This window comes from Pristiophorus japonicus, chromosome 17 (genome assembly GCF_044704955.1).
Source record: "Pristiophorus japonicus isolate sPriJap1 chromosome 17, sPriJap1.hap1, whole genome shotgun sequence".
NCBI classification, from domain to species: Eukaryota; Metazoa; Chordata; class Chondrichthyes; family Pristiophoridae; genus Pristiophorus; species Pristiophorus japonicus.
The window spans coordinates 942,234-963,691 of record NC_091993.1 but is presented as its reverse complement, the minus strand read 5'-3'; the positions used below and the strand labels follow the sequence as shown (position 1 = coordinate 963,691).

General features: G+C 46.4%; 1 protein-coding gene across 10 annotated transcripts in view; it reads right to left on the bottom strand.

Annotated features, from left to right (window-relative positions):
• sema4ba (sema domain, immunoglobulin domain (Ig), transmembrane domain (TM) and short cytoplasmic domain, (semaphorin) 4Ba) overlaps positions 1–21,458 on the bottom strand; it is a 505,268-nt gene that overhangs the window by 8,161 nt on the left and 475,649 nt on the right. For all 10 annotated transcript variants that reach the window (XM_070858285.1, XM_070858284.1, XM_070858283.1 and 7 more), the window contains 4 exons: positions 14,797–14,947; positions 5,625–5,835; positions 2,485–2,600; positions 504–661 (listed from right to left, as the gene is read on the bottom strand). In XM_070858285.1, the coding sequence (XP_070714386.1) occupies positions 504–661; positions 2,485–2,600; positions 5,625–5,835; positions 14,797–14,947 (636 nt within the window). The remainder of the gene's footprint in view (positions 1–503; positions 662–2,484; positions 2,601–5,624; positions 5,836–14,796; positions 14,948–21,458) is intronic.

The window sequence follows — 21,458 nt, the reverse complement described above, 5'->3', positions numbered from 1 at the left end:
ATGGAGGCGAGTAGGGCTGGATCCATGAGGTGAAGTGCCTGCTGATGGGCCAGGAGAAACAGGAGTGTTCCCTTCTGGCCCAACAAGCAAACCAGTAAACACCCTCCCCTCCATGATCTCTGTCCAAACCATCCATGATTTCCGATACCCCCCTCCCCCCGAACTCCCACCCTCCCCCCGAACTCCCCCCCCCCCCAACGAACTACCCCCCCCCCAACGAACTCCCCCCCCAACCAAGAACTCCCTCCGACCCCCACGATCTCCCCCCCCCCCCCCCCCCCCCCGGCACTCCGATCCCTCCCTGACCCTACCACTTTCCCCCTACTGCTCTTTCAACAAGCCATACTTTTGGGTTTCCCAACCATAACTCCCCCCCTCTCCCTCCCCACCCCGCTCCGAAATCCCGCCCAGTAAATATCGGGCCAACGTTTCAGGGTGATGACTCTTCATCGGAGATTTACTTTTTTGTGAATGCCAAGTGTTTTTATTCTAAAGCCACTTACGGATCTAACTGCAGTCCTCGTATGTCTCTGCATATGTTCCTGTCCCAGGCACAGTACGGGTCTCTGGCCAGTACACACTCGCCACAGCTCAGGTAAATGTTGCAATTGGAGACGGGAAGCTGAACAACTCCCGAGTACGAAGATGCATATAACATGCCCTGTGGATTGGGGACAAGATACTTAGCTTCAATCTAACCCACAGACTGATTAACACAGCTCATGATTTATAAGATTAATAATACTGCAGAATAACTGACAATTCATTACAACAGTAATGCTCTTGACAACTACATTTTACTAAATGTTGTACGTGCACAGGTTTTAAAAAGATTTTCAGTCAGTACGAAGCTTAGATTCAAGATTAAAACCTCGGTCTTGGGGCAACTTCATTATTCCCGGGCACCGCATCTCCTGTCCTCACTCCTGGGCCCAGTCCTCGCTGCTCCTAACTTGCTGCACCTCTCCCGGGCACCGCATCTCCTGACCTCACTCCTGGGCCCAGTCCTCGCTGCTCCTAACTTGCTGCACCTCTCCCGGGCACCGCATCTCCTGACCTCGCTCCTCCACACCACACTCGACCTCGCTGCTCCTCCTGACAGTGACAACATTCCCACCTCTGAGCCAGAAGGGGCAGGGTTTGAGCCCCACTCCAGACAGTCTCAGTGAGTGGAGTCCAGTTCTGGATTCTCGGCTGATGTACAGCGTGACATGTGGGTGTCATTGTTCCCTTAATTTTTTATGGTGGTGAGGGGGGTGGGGTTGGGGGTGTGCGTGGCCCCTTTAAGGGTCTGTGCAGTCCATTCAAAATACTGCGCATGCACGGTTTGTCCCATTTAAAAGCTGGTGAGCCAGCTGCACGGGAGCTCCAGTGTAAGGGAACATTGATGGACACCCCTCATCACTTCATTATACAGGGAGTGGGAGCATATAAAACCCTCCTGCTATAACAACATAAGAAATAGGAGCAGGAGTTGGCCATGTGGCCCCTCGAGCCTGCTCTGCCATTCAATAAGATCATGGCCTCAACTCTACTTTCTTGCCTGCTCCCTCGACTCCCTTATCATTCAAAAATCTGTCTATCTCCACCTTAAATATATTCAGTGACCCAGCCTCCACAGCTCTCTGGGGTAGAGAATCTCAAAGATTCACGACCCTCTGAGAGAAGAAATTCCTCCTCATTTCCGTTTTAAATGGGCGACCCCTTATTCTGAAACTATGCCCCCTAGTTCTAGATTCCCCCATGAGGAGAAACATCCTCTCTGCATCTACCCTGTCAAGCTTCCTCAGAATTTTATACGTTTCAATAAGATCACCTCTCATTCTTCTAAACTCCAATGAGTATAGGCCCAACCCACTCAACCTTTCCTCATACGACAACCCCTTCATCACAGGAATCAACCTAGTGAACCTTCTCTGAACTGCCTGCAATGCAAGTATATGCCTCCTTAAGTAAGGAGACCAAAACTGTACGCAGTACTCCAGGTGTGGTCTCACCAATGGCCTATATAGGACGAACCATCTTATTGGCTGGTAGAGAGATAGTTCTGTTAATGGAAGGAGTGTTAGGTCACAGCCTGTCAGGCTGTTAATCAGCCTGTAAATCCTTCCACCATCCGATGCTATTCTCCACGGGAAGAGGCTGAAGATATGAAAATGGCCTGCCTTCTAAAATTTCCCATTTCTGCCTTATTTCATCGACAATTTCTTTCATCTATCGCCTCTGCGTACGACCTTTGCTGGGTCGCAAAACCCACAGATTAAACACACGACAGGAGTGAGACACGAACTCTGGGGGGGAGACAATCTTTGCTAATCTCGCTGTGATTGATGGTTGGAAAGAGAAATGAAATGAAAGCAAATAGCTTTTCAGAAAGTCAGCCATGTCCCAGCATTTATTACCGTGTTGGCAGAGATGCAAACTGTTTATTCAGCCACCTTGAGTGGGAAAAAATAAAACAGTAATTCTTAATGAAATGTGTACCTGTTTTGAATCTAGTATCAGATTCTGTACCGGCTGTGATTCAGCAAACAGAGCAATCTCCTCAATAATATGCACCTTGTGATTTACGTTTATAGCTTTGTGCAATATTCCATTTTCTGTCAAAAAAACAGGAATAATATTGTAACTTTTTAAAGTGCAATGCGACAAAATCCAATAGCAACATTACCATTTAATGTAAATATATTTCATCTTAAATGCTTGCAAGAGACATTCTTATTTCGATGTCGTATTCCTTTATCCGAGAATCTCACTCCCACAGGCTATTAAGGATCCAACTTCAAACGGAGAATTTTTTTTCGACTGCTCAGTGTTGTTAACCCACGTGACAAGTTATCGAAATACGAGCCTCAGGTTTTTATGAAAAGCCTTCAGTTGGGAAGAAGCGCGCTCCATAATTTCTGCAGGCAATGATCTGACTGAGACAGTGCTTAACAAATAGGGAGAAGGGTTTTTTCCTCTCTCATTTACTGGCTTTCGACCCAAAATTAGCTAAGGGTTCAATCCTCCTGTGCTCAATTGTACAAGCATTTGGCAAAGCGGAATCTATGAACAGGATGGGGTTACTATTTACCACCCCCTGGGTGTTAAAATGGCAGAGCTGCTCTCCCCCTCCCTCCCTGTTACAGAACCCACCTGATTTTCAATTCCAAACGACAGTGGAAGTGGTCCCCTGACTTTTCAGGCCTGTAAGCTTGAATTCACCGGCAGTTTCTGCGGTCTGGAGGAGTCCGTGTTCCACGTCTATGTTGAGTGTGCGAGGTTGCAGCTCCCTCTTCCAATATTTGAAGGGGCTGCTCCTCAAATTCTGGTTGCACTTCAGTCCCACGCTCCTGATCTTTGGGCACCCTGTGCGGAGGGGAGCGGGTAGGTCCGAGGGCCTCCTCGTAGGACTGCTCCTGGGCACGGCCAAGGTGGCCATCAGCCGGTCCAGGCAGCGGGCGGTCGAGGGGGTCGTTCAGCCCGACTGCCTGCCTCTCTACCACGGTTATATCCGGGCCAGGGTGTCCCTGGAGATGGAGCACGCGGTGTCCACCGGTACGCTCAGGGCCTTCCGTGAGAGATGGGCGCCGGAGGGACTGGAGTGCATCATCACCCCCGGCAACCAAATTTTAATTTGATCCATTTACTGCTAAAAGTTCGATTTGTTTAATCTGTCGGTTTTAGTGCCCCTTTAGTCAAGGGGCACTTGATTATTGTTTCACAACAAAATAGTTGTATGCTTGAATTTACCACAAAGGTGCTTTCCTATTGGCTGGGCACCAGTTAGGAGGGAGAACACTTCAGGCTGGCGGTGATGGGTGACACTGCATGCAGATTCAGTAGCCCCATACTTGTTCACTGGCTCTGAAGGTGGAGTGGCCCCATTAGCTCCAATGTCGTCTTTGTGAACTGTGGACACCCAGGGTAGGCTTTGGGGCCGGAAGCACACAACGTCAGTCCAGGGATTGGCGGGATTCTGGGTACGCCCGTGGGTCAATTCCCCGAGATCCCTGCCCTGCGTTTTGCCTTTATTTTACTCATGCTGTTATTCCTGCTCTGGTGCGAGGTCTCGATACTTTGAATGCATTTACTCAGTAATAAGATTCTGGTTTTGGCTCATTACCAAACAGACCAAACACTGCTGTCAAATATAAATATTAATGAGGGGCAGCAGAGTGGATGGGAGCAAAGCACAGCCCTCAGCAATCGAGAAGGCCTCTTTGTTTCTTCTGCTAAATCTCAACAGTACAAACATCGGTGTCGACAGAAACATCAAATGGTAAACCTGTGAGTGAGAAGTGTAAGAAAATAGCTGGCCTCCTTCAGTCTGAAGTCACTGGGCCACTCTCGGCCTTCAGGTTTATCAACACTTACCACTTGCACAGCTCTGTGCAACTCCAATAGCCTGCAGCGACACAGAGCAGTAAGCACACGCGATACCTTATTTATATTCTGATGTCATGCATGCATTGTGTTAAATATAGCTACAAAAGCAATGAAATGACTTTGAATTGCATAGAAATGACACGCAGTAACAGGCCAGTCGGCCGAACTGGTCGGTGCTGGTGTTTATGTTCCACACGACCCTCCCCTGACTACTTCACCTCACCCCATCAGCTTATCCTTCCATTCCTTTCTCTCTCATGCAGCTTCCCCTTAAATGCATCTATGATATTCACCTCAATCGCTCCGTATGGTAGCAAGTTTCACATTCTAACCACTCTTTAAGAAGTTTCTCCTGAAATATAAGAAACAGGAGGAGTAGGCCATACGGCCCCTCGAGCCTGCTCCGCCAATCAATAAGATCATGGCTGAACTTCGACCTTAACTCCACTTTCCCGCCCGATCCCCATATCCCTCGATTCCTCTACCGCCTAAGAATCCTTTGGTCTCAATATTGAATATACTCATCGGCTGAGCCTCCACAGCCCTCTGGGGCAAAGAATTCCAAAGATTCACCACCCTCTGAGTGAAGAAATTTCTCCTCATCTCAGTCCTAAATGGCCAACCCCTGATTCTGAGACTGTGACCCCTGGTTCTAGACTCTCCAGCCCGGGGGAAACATCCTCCCTGCATCTACCCTGTCAATCCCCCTCAGAATTTTACATGTTTCAATGAGATCACCTCTCATTCTTTTAAACTGCAGAGAATATAGGCCCCTTCTACTCAATCTCACCTCATAGGACAGCCCTCAGCCCAGGGATCAATCGAGTGAATCAATCTCCTGAATTGCCGATTGGATTTATTAGTGACTGTCTTATATTTATGATCCCTAGTTTTGGACCCCACAAGTGGAAAGCACCTTCTCTACGTCTACCCTTTTCAACCCGCTCATAATTTTAAAGGCATCTGTTAGGTCGACTCTCAGTCTTCTCGTTTCTAGAGAAAAGTGCCCCAGCTTGTTCAGTCTTTCCTGATAGTTTATCCCTCTGATTAAAACCAAAGCCACCATCATTGCATCTATTGATGTTATTGATTTCTACCTGCTCCCAACACAGGAAGGAATGGGAATGAATAACGCAGCGATGCAGCACTGCACAGTTAATTCTGCACAGTTCCGTTATCACGAAGCATTTCATTTCCAGATCTTCTCTGTGAAGTAACGGAGGTGGGGAAGCTGTCCGATTAACCCTCTGTACCTGTGCCCACAAACAGCACGTCATAGTGACCCTGCATGGTGTGCAGTCTGTCCACTGCCAGCTGGGTGTACTTCACCTGCTTCTTCATCAGCAGGGGCTGGCTCCTGATAATCTCTTCCATCAGAAAATGGTCCTTCGCAAAATTCAGCACCTTGTCTGGCATTTGAAACGAAGAGTTTATGTTCATGGCTCTTGCTGTGTTGGTAATGCACTGTGAGGGATAACACAAGGGAGATAAATCCACGTGAATTAATTAACTGCAAGCGTGTCTAAGGGAGTGACAGCAACAACTTCCATTTATATAGCGCCTTTAACTTAGCAAAATATCCTGAGGCATTTCCCAGGAGCGCAATTAGACCAAATGTGACACTTAAGGAGACATTAGGACAGGTGAGGTGAAAGAGGTAGGTTTTAAGGACCGTCTTAAAGGAGGAGAGAGAGGCGGAGAGGTTTAGCGAGGGAATTCCAGAGCTTAGGGCCAAGACAGCTGAAGGCACGGCCACCGATAGTGGAGCGAAGAGGACCTCATTGGAGGTACGTAGAGTCCGGCTACTGAGGTGGAGTCTTGTTAAATATGGGTGCGGTAATCTATGCACCTTGGTTTGTAGAGCTGTTGCCTCCCACTATTTATCGGGGACTTGGCCTGGAGGGTGTTGCACGGAGCATTCCCGTGCAATAAATTTTTAAGCCGGTTCACGGGCTCCCAGGCCGCCTGCAATTTCTGCGGTCTGGAGGAGTCCGTGTTCCACGTTTTTATTGATTTTCCGAGGTTGCAGCCCCTGTTCCACTATTTAAAGGGGCTGCTCCTCAATTTCTGGCTGCACTTCAGTCCAACACTCCTGATCTTTGGGTACCCTGTGCAGAGGGGGCGGATAGGTCCGAGGGCCTCCTCGTGCGACTGCTCCTGGGCATGGCCAAGGGGGCCATCAACTGGTCCAGGCAGCGGGTGGTCGAGGGGGTCGTTCAGCCCGACTGCCTGCCTCTCTTCCGCGGTTACATCCGAGCCAGGGTGTCCCTGGAGATGGAGCACACGGTGTCCACCGGTACGCTCGCGGCCTTCCGCGAGAGGTGGGCACCGGAGGGACTGGAGTGCATCATCACCCCCGGCAATCAAATTTTTATTTGATTTTATATGGTTTAAAGTTTAATTTGTTTTATTGCCGGTTTTAGTGTCCCCCTCCCCTTTTATAGGGGGCACTTGTATTGTATGTTTTCGTGCCAAAAAAAAAAGCAAAAAAAAAAACACAAAACCCCCCCCCCAAAAAAACCAAAAAGGCACTTGTTTACTGTTTGTAGTGTCCCCCCGATCAGGGGCACTTGATTTAATGTTTATTTATTGTTTTCTGCAAAAGAGTTGTAGAGCTGTTGCATTGTGAGTAGCTTAGCCAGTCACGTGATGTTCACAAGACTCAATAAAACCCCAGCCAGTTGGGTCTCGGTCATCCACGATGAGGTATGCAGTTGTGAGCCTAGTGGATGAACTGGTAATGTGTAGTGTGATTGGAAGCTTTTTTAATAAACCAACTAGTTCTTAATAGCAATGTGTTGCTATGAATTCTTAAGCAAAGAACCCACGAAGCAAATACATTACAGGTGCAAAACACTTAAAATAACTGGTGTAATAGCCACTGTCATTTTAAGCTAACTGATAGGGGGGCATTGTTTTACACCAATTATCTTAAATCTGTGTCCTCTGGTCACTGACCCTCCTGCCAGTTTGAACAGTTTCTCCCTATGTACTCTCAAAATCCCTCATGATTTTGAACACCTCTATTAAATCTCCCCTTCGCCTTCTCTGCTCTAAGAAGAACAATCCCAGCTTCTCTGGTGTCTCCACAGAACTGAAGTCCCTCAAAATGAGCTACCGGTATGTGTGAAACTGTCATTCTCTCTCTTCCAGGGTGGGTGCCAGTCAATCAGCTGGTCCCGGCTGGTATTCATACACTGATGCTCTAGTGATATAACATGGGTATGTAACTGCAACTATTACAAAGGTACGCAAGATCCTACAAATCCCCTGGGAGGACAGGCGCACCAACATCAGCGTCTTCGTCCAGGCCAACATCCCCAGCATTGAAGCACTGACCACACTCGATCAGCTCCGCTGGGCAGGCCACATAGTTCGCATGCCAGACACGAGACTCCCAAAGCAAGTGCTCTACTGCAGTTGTACAGGGTCTTGGTGACGCCTCACCTGGAATATTGTGTTCAGTTTTGGTCTCCTAATCTGAGGAAGGACGTTCTTGCTATTGAGGGAGTGCAGCAAAGGTTCACCAGACTGATTCCCAGGCTGGCAGGACTGACATATGAGGAGAGACTGGATTGACTGGGCCTGTATTCACTGGAGTTTAGAAGGATGAGAGGGGATCTCATAGAAACATATAAAATTCTGACGGGATTGGACAGGTTAGATGCAGGAAGAATGTTCCCGATGTTGGGGAAGTCCAGAACCAGGGGACATAGTCTAAGGATAAGGGGTAAGCTATTTAGGACTGAGGTGAGGAGAAACTTCTTCACTCAGAGAGTTGTTAACCTGTGGAATTCCCTACCGCAGAGAATTGTTGATGCCAGTTCACTGGATATATTCAAGAGGGAGTTAGATATGGCTAAAGGGATCAAGGGTATGGAGAGAAAGCAGGAAAGGAGTACTGAGGTGAATGATCAGCCATGATGTTATTGAATGGTGGTGCAGGCTCGAAGGGCCGAATGGCCTACTCCTGCACCTATTTGCTATCTTTCTATGTTTACGCAGAGCTCCTTCACGGTAAATGAGCCAAAGGTGGGCAGTGGAAACATTACAAGGACATCCTCAAAGCCTCCCTGATAAAGTGCGACATCCCCACTGACACCTGGGAGTCCCTGGCCAAAGACCGCCCTAAGTGGAAGAAGTGCATCCAAGAGGGCGCTGAGCACCTCGAGTCTCGTCGCCAAGAGTATGCAGAGACTAAGCGCAGGCAGCGGAAAGAGCGTGCGGCAAACCAGTCCCACCCACCCCTTCCCTCAACGACTGTCTGTCCCACCTGTGACAGAGTCTGTGGCTCTCGTATTGGATTGTTCAGCCACCTAAGGACACGCTTCAGGAGTGGAAGCAAGTCTTCCTCGATTCCGAGGGACTGCCAATGATGATGATATTATGCATATTAACGGTGTCAGCCTTGGCTCAGTGGGTAGCACCCTCGCCTCTGAGTCAGAAGGTTGTGGGTTCAAGTCCCACTCCAGAGACTTGAGCACAAAATCTAGGCTGACACTTCAGTGCAGTACTGAGGGAGTGCTGATCTGTCAGAGGTGCTGTTTTTTGGATGACACGATAAACCGAGGCCCCCGTCTGCTCTCTCAGATGGACGTAAAAGATCCCACAACACTATTTCGAAGAAGAGCAGGGGAGTTATCCCCAGTGCCCTGGCCAATATTTATCCCGTTCTCCGATTTGCGGTTGGGTTGAGCTAGCCCCTAGAGGACTATCACAGTACCGCTGCTTAAATATTTAATGAGCCTTTTGGAATGCCATTAAAATTCACAGGACACTTGATCAGGACAGTCTTTAGGAGATTTTAATACGTACCAGCTGTGTTGTAGCATTTCTCTATCACTCTCGTGATCTAACTTGGGTTAGCAAACTAAAGTACAAACCACGTAACTGCAAATAATGAATCATACGGCAGTAAGGAACAGAGCAGGGTAGAGAGCACTGCACTTGATCAATCTTTCATTTCAAGGGTTTAGATATTTATTGATAGCCAAAAGTTTGAAAAGTATCTTCAACTTTCTTCAAGCACTTGGATGAATTCCAACTGTTTTCAGAGAGAATTTTTCCAAACAACTTTGTGTCAACTTTCTAATTAAGAGTCTGACAGGAGGACTTGTGTGCTTTTAATTGTCTGCCCTCAATCGCTACGATCTCTCTGTCTGCGCTCGCTAGTTACCGAGGATAAAATAACGAGAACCATTTGTTAGTTTAACATAATCAGACAAGTGGGAGCACTCTCCATGTACGAGCTGTAACACAGCGTCAGGATGAATGATCTTTCATTATTACTGTATTATTTATCCGAGCTCTCTACAGTTCCTATCCAGTGATAATTTTTTTTAAAGAATTTGCATTTATATAGCGCCTTTCACGGCCCAAAGTGCTTTACAACCAATGAAGTACTTTTGAAGTGTGTGATGTAGGAATCGCGGCAGCCAATTTTGTCCACAGCAAGTTCCCATAAACAGCAATGTGGGAATAACCATCTGTTTTAGTGCTGCTGGTTGAGGCCAGGACACCGGCGAGAACTCCAACAGCTAAAATCACCTCTGGAACAAACCCAAAGGGAGAATACCTCCTTCAATATTGGGGGTGATTCTCGCCGTCAGTGAGGTTGGCTGTAATGTTGGTTGGGGATGTCCTGATCTGTGCCCTCCACAAGGGCAGATCTCAACTGGAAGCACCCAAACAGCATCAGTGTTTGATTTTGTTAATTATCGACTTGGTTCAGTTGGCAGCTCACTCGCTTCTGAGTCACCAGGTCGTCGATTTAATTCTGACTCCAGGAGTAGAGCACAGAACCAAGATGGGCATCTCAGTCCTGTACTGAGGGAATGCTGGATTGGTGTAAATGCTGTCTGATGGGGAAGACAAATAGACCGAGAGTCTCGTCTGCTTGTTCAGTTGGACATAAATGATCTCGTGGCACTTCTCTCGTGAAGAGCAGGGAGTTCTCCCGGCGTCCCAGCCCACACTGACCCCCTCAACCAATACCACCGAAGCTGATTAACTGGTCATTTATTCCATTAATATTTTGGGGGGATCTTGCGGTGCACAAATTAGCAGCCATTTTTACAGACGAAACAACGATTCCACTTCGGGAAAAAGTGATGATTGGCTGTGAAGGGGCTCTGGGACATCCTGAAGGACGTGAAGGACACCATACAAATGCAGTATGCTCTTTACCGCGGAAGTATTTTGAAGTCAGCCGCTCTGATCTGTCTATCGCTGTGCTAGCTCCAAGATATTTTATTCACGACCTCTATTCACGTCTAGCCTCTGGGATCTGACTTCTTCCAATCACTGCGGAGAGAGCTGGATGAAAACTATACCCACACTCCACAGGATTATCAGTGGGAACTCAGCCCGGTTTTACAATGTGAATCTGCTGCTGAGAAAAGCATACCATTCCTCTTACATTGTAGCGTAAACAATAATCGTATTTTGTGGCTCTTATTTGAGTCACCTGGAGCTGAGAGACCTCTATCTTTCTCTCTCTCACCTGGTGCTATACACTGAAAAGAAAGACTTGGATTTATATAGCGCCTTTCATGACCACTGGACGTCTCAAAGTGCTTTACAGCCAATGAAGTACTTTTGGAGTGTAGTCAATGTTGTAATGTGGGAAAATAGGTCCAGCGATTGTGGTAAGTGGGGTTGAGGTTTGGATCAGACTTGATCTAATTGACTGTACAGGCTCGAAGAGCTGAATGGCCTACTCCTGTTCCTGTTTCTGAACAGCAACGCATCCTTTTTGTCTTGGGGAACGACTGCTGCGCTGGTGATAATGGTTTTTTGCTACTTTAACAGCAGCAACGTAGCTCTGGGTGCACAAAGTTGTAAGGTCGCAGGTTATATAATCTTACTTTTTCGTCCACTGCTGCCAGTGACAGGGGTGGAACAGAGCACTTTTCCTGCAGGTGATTTCATGTACCATGAATTTGTTAATGGGAAGTGACGGGAATTGGACAGTTAATGGCACAAGTAATATGATACTTCCTTCACACCCTTCAAGCAGCTAATGAGCCCCTTAAATGAAGGACAGCTCGTTCACCCAGCTACAGATCAGTCAGAACTGCCCAGTGATGGCTCAGTGTCAAATTCCAAAACCTTGTAATCATTGATCCCTACGTGCAGGTGCTGGTTGGTGATTGGTATCAACGGGGAATAGAGGAACCTTTTTGATCAGACTTGCCCCCAAAGGCCACTGCCCGACAGAGCGTGTGGACACTACGAGAAGCTGGAATGGAATCTGAAAGCAGTTTCACGACTTGAAAAAGTTCAAGAAGACAGGAATAGTACTGTACAGGAGCAGCAATGGACATACATGGAAGTGAAGTGGTGGGCATCTTAGAAATACAGGGACAGGTTGAACCTCCCTTATCCAGAACCCTCGGGACCTGGCCCGTTCCGGATAAGGGATTTTTCCGGATGAGGGGTGGTCACGTTAAATTGGATGGTACAAGCACTGAGCAAGGGGATATCAGGACTGGCTGGCTTGGGGCTGGGAGTGTGGCAGAGAGATCGTGGGGGGGGTGGGGTAGGGGGGCGGTGTATCGCGGGGTCAGGTCAGTGATTGCGGGAGTCGGCAGCGAGGAAGGACTTCAATTTGCTCATGTCGGAGTTCTGCGCATGCGCCACCCGGTGGCCGGGAATGGTTCTGGACGAGGGGTGGTTCTGGATAAGGGAGTTCTGGATAAGGGAGGTTCAATCTGTACTTCAAAACTGCTACACTCATATGGATATACAGATAAGGACACAAGAAATAGGAGCAGGCCATATGGCCCTTCGAGCCTGTTCCATCATTCAATAAGATCAGTGCTGATCTTCGACCTCAACTCACCTTCCCGCCCAATCCCCAAATCCCTTGATTCCTCGAGTCCAACAATCTAGAGAGCTCAGTCTTGAATATACTCAATGACTGAGCATCCACAGCCCTCTAGGATAGGGAAATCCAAAGATTCACAAACCTTTGAGTGAAGAAATTTCTCCTCATCTCAGTCCTAAATGGCCCCCTCCCCCTTATTCTGAGACTGTAACCCCGATTCTGGACTCACCACCCAGGGGAAACATCCTCCCAGCATCCACCCTGTCAAGCCCCTTAATAATTTGATATGATTCACCCTGTGGCAAATCACCCTGTCTAAAGGCAAAACTTACACATAATAGACGGAGAAATGGGCATACGAATCTCCCCAGGACAAACTGTCCACTTCATAGGAACAGAGAACTGTGGAATTAATTGGAGGGCTCTTGAAGATTTTGCATGTGATCAGTATGGACAGCTGCACAGATCAACTGACTTGCTTCCTATTAAGTGCATAGTCTACGATGCACACCGCACATTAAGCCACCATGCCCACACTCACTAGTTGTCCATAAATGCCGAATAGTTCAGTAAATGACAAGTACAATTTGTCAATGGTAAGTGTGCTTATATATTCGAAATGACCAATGATATCATGAATTAATGCAATTAAGTTTCCTTTTGCAATTGGTCTTTATCTTTCAAATCTTTATTCGTTGTTTCATTTTAAGCACCTTTCAGTTTGATTCCATGATACTGAAATGCGAGGGTAGACATATCAGGAAAGGATGAACAGGCTGGGTCTCTTTTCTCTTGAAAAAAGGCTGAGGGGTGACCTAATAGAGGTCTTTAAAATGATGAAAGGTTTTGATAGAGTGGTTACAGAGAAAGTGTTTCCACTTGTGGGGAAGAGCATAACTGTAGGCCATCAATATAAGATAGTCACCAAGAAATGCAATAGGAAATTCAGAAGAAAATTCTTTACCCATAGAGTGGTGAGAATGTGGAACTCGCTACCACAGGGAGTGGCATAGATGTATTTAAGGGGAGGCTGGACAAGTATATGAGGGAGAAGGGAATGGCAGGTTATGTTGATAGATTTAGATGGGGAAAGACGGGAGGAGGTCGAGTGGAGCATAAACGCCGGCATGGACTGGTTGGGCCGAATGGCCTGTTTCTGTGGCGTATATCCCGTGTAATCCGATATAACTATAGTGTTCATGCTGCCCTCCAAAAGGGGGTACTTGTGGTGTGATTTCTGTCATGTGACACTGGGGCATTTCAGTGTCACCACAATTAGTCCAATTAAAATAGGCCTAGGCCTATCTGCTTTCTTTGTAGAGTAAGGAGAAACAAGTTTCCTGCAATAAAGTTAACTTGAGGTCATCCAAAACTTTGCAGCCAATATCCTAACTTGCACCAAGACACATTCACGCATCACCCCTGTGCTTGTTGACCTACACTGGCACCCAGTCACAGAAGCGTTATCAGACAAAATTTGACACCGAGCCACATAAAGAGATACTCGGTCAGATGACTGAAAACCTGCTCAAAGAGGTAGGTTTTAAGGACTGACTTAACGGAGGGGAGGTAGAGAAGTGGAGAGGTTTATGGAGGGAATTCCAGAGCTCTAAGACTAGACAGCTAAAGGCACAGCCGCCAATAGTGGAGTGAGGAAAATCGAGGTGGCGCATGAGGCAAGAATTGGAGGAGCATAGAGATCTCGGCGGGTTGTAGGGATTGAGGAGGTTACAGAAATAGGGAGGGGTGAGGTCATATTAGGAACATAAAAATGAGAATTTTACATTTGAGGTGTTACCGGACCAGGAGCTAACGTAAGTCAGTGAGCACATGGCTGATGGGTCAATAGGACATGATACGAGTTAGGATGCAGCATTTGAGTTTTGGATGAGTTCATGTTTACGGAAGGTGGAAGCTGGGAGGCCAGCCACGAGGGCATTGGAATAGTCGAGTCTGGAGGTAATAAAGGCATGGATGAGGGCTTCAGCAGCACATGAGCTGAGCTGGGGCACAGAGGGACGATGTTATGGAGGCGGAAATAGGTGGTCTTGGTGATGGAGCGTATGTGGGGTCCGAAACTCGGCTTAGGGTCAAATGTTGTTGGAGGTGAGGGTGAAGGGGGCAGGGGAGAGGGGGGCAGGGGAGAGGGGGCCAGAGGAGAGGGGATGGGGAGAGTGGGGACAGGGGAGAGGGGTTTTAAGAAGACAGTTAGCAGTGGAGAACTGAAGCTGGAGTGATCTTTGCATTCCAGGATAAGGTGCCGACAGAGCTGGGAGAGACATCCAAAACTCAATCCACAGAACCACCCAGTGGCCGGTGGCTGCAACTGCACTGTGACAATTGACACGGTAAAATTGCATGGGAAATGTTGACATAGCAATTTACAATGGTGTTGAAAGAAAATTGTGATGAAAAATAAATGACAACAGGAAGTAAGGTTGGTGGTCAAGAAGTAGGCGCCCGATGCAAGATTTTAATTGACATATCGAAAGATTCGTAAATATTCCAGAATGTAATGCGAACCAAGGTTGTCAATGCACACTGCACTGTGATCCTCATAAGGTCAATAAGGCGAGTCTAATATCAGTGATACTTACAGCTCCTGGTCTTGGCTCTGGGACAATATGGTTGTAGGGATACCACTGCTGTGTCTCCCGATTCACTTCCATGTACCTTCCGTTGAAGGCCCTCTTGACAGCCCCCATGGAGAAGGCACAGACGGCAGAAGAGGCTGCACCACCCTTGTACCTGAGAACCAGTAAATAAGCACAATGGTCAAGTCCGTGGCTCTTCCTCCAGTCCTCACAACTTCAAATCTCCGTTTCCGTTTTCAAATATAGCCCATTAAATCTTTGAAAACCATAATTGTATACAAGATTCTCTCATTCGCACCATGGTGGTTAGTACCAGTTACAGAAAACCAGCCTGGGAGTTGTTACTATAAGTGACAGAAAACAAGTGCTAATTTTGTAAGATGCAAAAATGTGCAAGACGTAAAGGTTAATTTCTAACGTGTTGCCTTTTATTTAAACAGGAGGTTCAAAATTTGATGCACTCAGAACAACACAGTTTTTGTACAATGACTTAACTGTGAGAAAATGTTTTACCCAAGCAAACGTCAGCATCTATTAGAAGCCTGGAAACGGGAAGAACAGTGTAGAATCCCAACTAATTAGCTGTCACTTAATTATATATATATATATCTTTGACGAATCTCTGTTGGACTCCACATTTTTCACGATACAATAATAAATATTTATTTTACTCATCAGATAATATGGGACGATGTATCCGCTCCATCACTAACACCGCCTATTCCAACCTCCATAATATCGCCCGTCTCCGCTCCTGACTCAGCTCATCTGCTGCTGAAACGCTCACCCGTGTCTTTTTTATCTCGAGACTTGACCATTCCAACGCACTCCTGGTCGGCCTCCTACCTTCTACCCTCCATAAACTTGAGGTCATCCAAAACTCGGCAGCCCGTGTCCTAACTCGCACCGAGTTCCGCTCATCCATCACCCCTGTGCTCGCTGATCTGCATGGGTATGATTTGGTGGCCATTACAGAAACATGGTTACAGGGTGGCCAAGACTGGGAATTAAACATACAGGGATATCTGACGATTCGGAAAGATAGACAAGAAGGGAAAGGAGGTGGGGTAGCTCTGTTAATAAAGGATGATATCAGGGCAGTTGTGAGAGACGATATTGGCTCTAATGAACAAAATGTTGAATTATTGTGGGTGGAGATTAGAGATAGTAAGGGGAAAAAGTCACTGGTGGGCGTAGTTTATAGGCCCCCAAATAATAACTTCACGGTGGGGCGGGCAATAATAAAGGGAATAATGGAGGCATGTGAAAAAGGAACGGCAGTAGTCATGGGGGATTTTAACCTACATATCGATTGGTCAATTCAAATCGCACGGGGTAGCCTGGAGGAGGAATTCATAGAAGGCATACGGGATTGTTTCTTAGAACAGTATGTAACAGAACCTACAAGGGAGCAAGCTATCTTAGATCTGGTCCTGTGTAATGAGACAGGAAAAATAAACAATCTCCTAGTAAAAGATCCTCTCGGAATGAGTGATCACAGTATGGTTGAATTTGTAATACAGATTGAGGGTGAGGAAGTAGTGTCTCAAACAAGCGTACTATGCTTAAACAAAGGGGTCTACAGTGGGATGAGGGCAGAGTTGGCTAAAGTAGACTGGAAACACAGACTAAATGGTGGCACAATTGAGGAACAGTGGAGGACTTTTAAGGAGCTCTTTCATAGTCCGCAACAAAAATATATTCCAGTGAAAAAGAAGGGTGGTAAGAGAAGGGATAACCAGCCGTGGATAACCAAGGAAATAAAGGAGAGTATCAAATCAAAGACCAATGCGTATAAGGTGGCCAAGGTTAATGGGAAGCTAGAGGATTGGGAAAATTTTAAACAACAACAAAGAATGACTAAAAAAGCAATAAAGGAAAGATAGATTTCGAAGGTAAACTTGCGCAAAACATAAAAACAGATAGTAAAAGCTTTTACAGATATATAAAACGGAAAAGAGTGACTAAAGTAAATGTTGGTCCCTTAGAAGATGAGAAGGGGGATTTAATAATGGAAAATGTGGAAATGGCTGAGACCTTAAACAATTATTTTGCTTCGGTCTTCACAGTGGAAGACACAAAAACCATGCCAAAAATTGCTGGTCACGGGAATGTGGGAAGGGAGGACCGTGAGACAATCATTATCACTAGGGGGGTAGTGCTGGACAGGCTAATGGGATTCAAGGTAGACAGGTCCCCTGGTCCTGATGAAATGCATCCCAGGGTATTAAAAGAGATGGCGGAAGTTATAGCAGATGCATTCGTTATAATCTACCAAAATTCTCTGGACTCTGGGGAGGTACCAGCGGATTGGAAAGCAGCTAATGTAACTCCTCTGTTTAAAAAAGGGGGCAGACAAAAGGCAGGTAACTATAGACCGGTTAGTTTAACATTTGTAGTGGGGAAAATGCTTGAAACTATCATTAAGGAAGAAATAGCGGGACATCTAGATAGGAATAGTGCAATCAGGCAGACGCAGCATGCATTCATGAAGAGGAAATCATGTTGAACTAATTTACTAGAATTCTTTGAGGATATAACGAGCATGGTGGATAGAGGTGTACCGATGGATGTGGTGTATTTAGATTTCCAAAAGACATTCAATAAGGTGCCACACAAAAGGTTACTGCAGAAGATAAAGGTACGCGGAGTCAGAGGAAATTATTAGCATGGATAGAGAATTGGCTGGCTAACAGAAAGCAGAGAGTCGGGATAAATGGGTCCTTTTCGGGTTGGAAATCAGTGGTTAGTGGTGTGCCACAGGGATCGGTGCTGGGACCACAACTGTTTACAATATACATAGATGACCTGGAAGAGGGGACGGAGTGTATTGTAACAAAATTTGCAGATGACATTAAGATTAGTGGGAAAGCGGGTTGTATAGAGGACACAGAGAGGCTGCAAAGAGATTTGGAAAGGTTAAGCGAATGGGCAGATGGAATACAATGTCGGAAAGTGTGAGGTCATCCACCTTGGGGAAAAATAAAAGGGAATATTATTTGAATGGGGAGAAATTACAACATGCTGCGGTGCAGAGGGACCTGGGGGTCCTTGTGCCTGAATCCCAAAAAGTTAGTTTGCAGGTGCAGCAGGTAATCAGGAAGGCGAATGGAATGTTGGCCTTCATTGCGAGAGGGATGGAGTACAAAAGCAGGGAGGTCCTGCTGCAACTGTATAGGGTATTGGTAAGGCCGCACCTGGAGTACTGCGTGCAGTTTTGGTCACCTTACTTAAGGAAGGATATACTGGCTTTGGAGGGGGTACAGAGACGATTTACCAGGCTGATTCCGGAGATGAGAGGGTTACCTTATGATGATAGATTGAGTAGATTGGGTCTTTACACATTGGAGTTAAGAAGGATGAGGGGTGATCTTATGGAAACATTTAAAATAATGAAAGGGATAGACAAGATAGAGGCAAAGAGGTTGTTTCCACTGGCCGGGGAGACTAGAACTAGGGGGCACAGCCTCAAAATACAGGGGAGCCAATTTAAAACCGAGTTGAGAAGGAATTTCTTCTCCCAGAGGGTTGTGAATCTGTGGAATTCTCTGCCCAAGGAAGCAGTTGAGGCTAGCTCATTGAATGTATTTAAGTCACAGATAGATAGATTTTTAACCAATAAGGGAATTAAGGGTTATGGGGAGAGGGCGGGTAAGTGGAGCTGAGTCCACGGCCAGATCAGCCATGATCTTGTTGAATGGCGGAGCAGGCTCGAGAGGCTAGATGGCCTACTCCTGTTCCTAATTCTTATGTTCTTATGCATTGGCTCCCGGTTAAGCAACGCCTCGATTTCAAAATTCTCATCCTTGTTTTCAAATCCTTCCATGGCCTCGCCCCTCCCTATCTGTGTAATCCCCTCCAGCCCCACAACCCAACCCCCTGAGATGTCTGCGCTCCTCCAATTCTGACTTCTTGAGCATCCCCGATTTAAATCATTCCACCATTGGCAGCCGTGCCTTCAGCTGCTAGGCCCTAAGCTCTGCAATTCACTCCCTACACCTCCCCGTCTCGTTAATGAGGCTCTTTGTTAAACTGCAGCAGATTTAATTAGTCTCATACCTATATTGACAAATGCAAATGTTCTGAGTCATGTTTCGTGTTATGTATTGATGTGTGTCTCGTCCTGGTACCTTAAATGTAATGTAAGCACAATGCTACACCACAGAGGGCGCTGTGGTGGGAAACCTGGAAGTACCGCAACAGGCGCTATATAAGGCTGACCACCACACCTGAGGGGCACTCTGGAGCTGAACAATAAAGGACGAAGGTCACAGCAGTTAGACTTACACCAGACCGTGTGGAGTCAGTGATTTGTGTGCTACATACACCACATTTAGAAAGTGGTCAGCTGAAGCACCTTGCATTCAACTATTCCAAAAATTCTGATGCAATAGGCTAACTTTTAAGGGCCTCACATTTAATTAATTATTTAAAGGAAGTAGCTGTGTAAGTGGGGCACTAAAGTTGAACATTCCCCTGGACGAAAGGAAGGCAGAGTTAAAATAATACACTGCGGCATCCTCTCATTATAACAGTGTCTGTTAAAGAACAGCCCCAGGCAATGTATTTCACATTTGTGCTGGAAACAGCATTAAACACTCACTCTATATCGCCTCTGTGCCTAGTGCTTGACCTGTGCACTGCTCTCAAAGACAGTTACAAAGAATCAGTGGTGTCACAGACACCCACGAGAATGCTAGCTCATGCTTCAGATGTAGTTTGTGACGCCCTGACTCCCTCAACAATAGGGTCGACTTTGCGAGTTTGCATTTTCGGTGGACAGCTTTGCATCACAGGAGCGTCATCAGGAATTCGGGGGCAGAGGTTAAGGTGCCCGGAGTGATTTCCTGTCCATTCCACCAGCCCACAACTCTCCAAGAATTCTGCATTCCTCCAATTCTGGCCTCTCGTGCATCCCCCACTTTTTTCGCCCCCTAATTGGAGCCATGCCTTCAGCCATCGAGGCCCAAAGCTCTGGAATTCCCTCCTCAAACCTCTCTGCCTATCAACTTTCCTCTTCTCCTTTAAGGCTCTTCCTAAAACCTACCTCTTTGACCAAGCATTTGGTCACCTGTCCTAATATCTCCTTCTTTGGCTCGTTGTCAATTTTTGTCTGATGACGCTCCTGTGAAGTGCCTTGAGATGTTTTACTATGTTAAAGGCTCTATATAAATGCAATCTGTTGTTGTTGTCCGTTAGTAGGAATGCATGGAGAGCCACACAGGGGAGGCAGTGACCTCCAGCTTCAAATCCCTAACAAGCACTGATAAAATCTACACTCATCATCACAGGCGGTCCCCCCTCACAGCTCACACCGCCACCCTGTTTAGTGTCATCTGCAAACTTGGAGATATTACACTCAATTCCTTCATCTAAATCGTTAATATATATTGTAAAGAGCTGGGATCCCAGCACTGAGCCCTGCGGCATTCCACTAGTCACTACCTGTCATTCTGAAAAGGACCTGTTTATCGCAACTCTCTGCTTCCTGTCTGCCAACCAGTTCTCTATCCACGTCAGTATATTACCCCCAATACCATGTGCTTTGATTTTGCACACCAATCTCTTGTGTGGGACCTTGTCAAAAGCCTTTTGAAAGTCCAAATACACCACATCCACTGGTTCTCCCATCTACTCGACTAGTTACATCCTCAAAAAATTCCAGAAGATTTGTCAAGCATGATTTCCCTTTCATAAATCCATGCTGACTTGGACCGATCCTGTCACTGCTTTCCAAATGTGCTGCTATTTCATCTTTAATAATTGATTCCAACATTTTCCCCACTACTGATGTCAGGCTAACCGGTCTATAATTACCCATTTTCTCTCTCCCTCCTTTTTTAAAAAGTGGTGTTACATTAGCAACCCTCCAGTCCATAGGAACTGATCCAGAGTCGATAGACTGCTAGAAAATGATCACCAATGCATCCACTATTTCTAGGGCCACTTCCTTAAGTACTCTGGGATGCAGACTATCAGACCCTGGGGATTTATCGGCCTTCAATCTCGTCAATTTCCCTAACACCATTTCCTGCCTAATAAGCATATCCTTCAGTTCCTCCTTCTCACTAGATCTTCAGACCCCTAGTACATCCGGAAGGTTATTTGTGTCTTCCTTTGTGAAAACAGAACCAAAGTACTTGCTTAATTGGTCTGCCATTTCTTTGTTCCCCATTATAAATTCACCCAAATCCGACTGCAAGGGACCAACATTTGTCTTCACTAATCTTTTTCTCTTCACATATCTATCGAAACTTTTGCAGTCATTTTTTATGTTTCCGGCAAGCTTCCTCTCATACTCTATTTTCCCCCTCCGAATTAAACCCTTTGTCTTCCTCTGCTGTATTCTAAATTTCTCCCAGTCCTCAGGTTTGCTACTTTTTCTGGCCAATTTATATGCCTCTTCCTTGGATTTAACACTATCCCTAATTTCCCTTGTAAGCCACAGTTGAGCCACCTTCATCGTTTTATTTTTACTCCAGACAGGGATGTACAATTGCTGAAGTTCATCCATGTGATCTTTAAATGTTTGCCATTGCCTATCCACCGTCAACCCTTTAAGTATCCTTTGCCAGTCTATTCTAGCCAATTCGAAGTTACCTTACAGGCCCCGCGAGGGGCCTACAGCCTGGTACGCGCCCCGCGAGGGGCCCATAGCCCGGTAC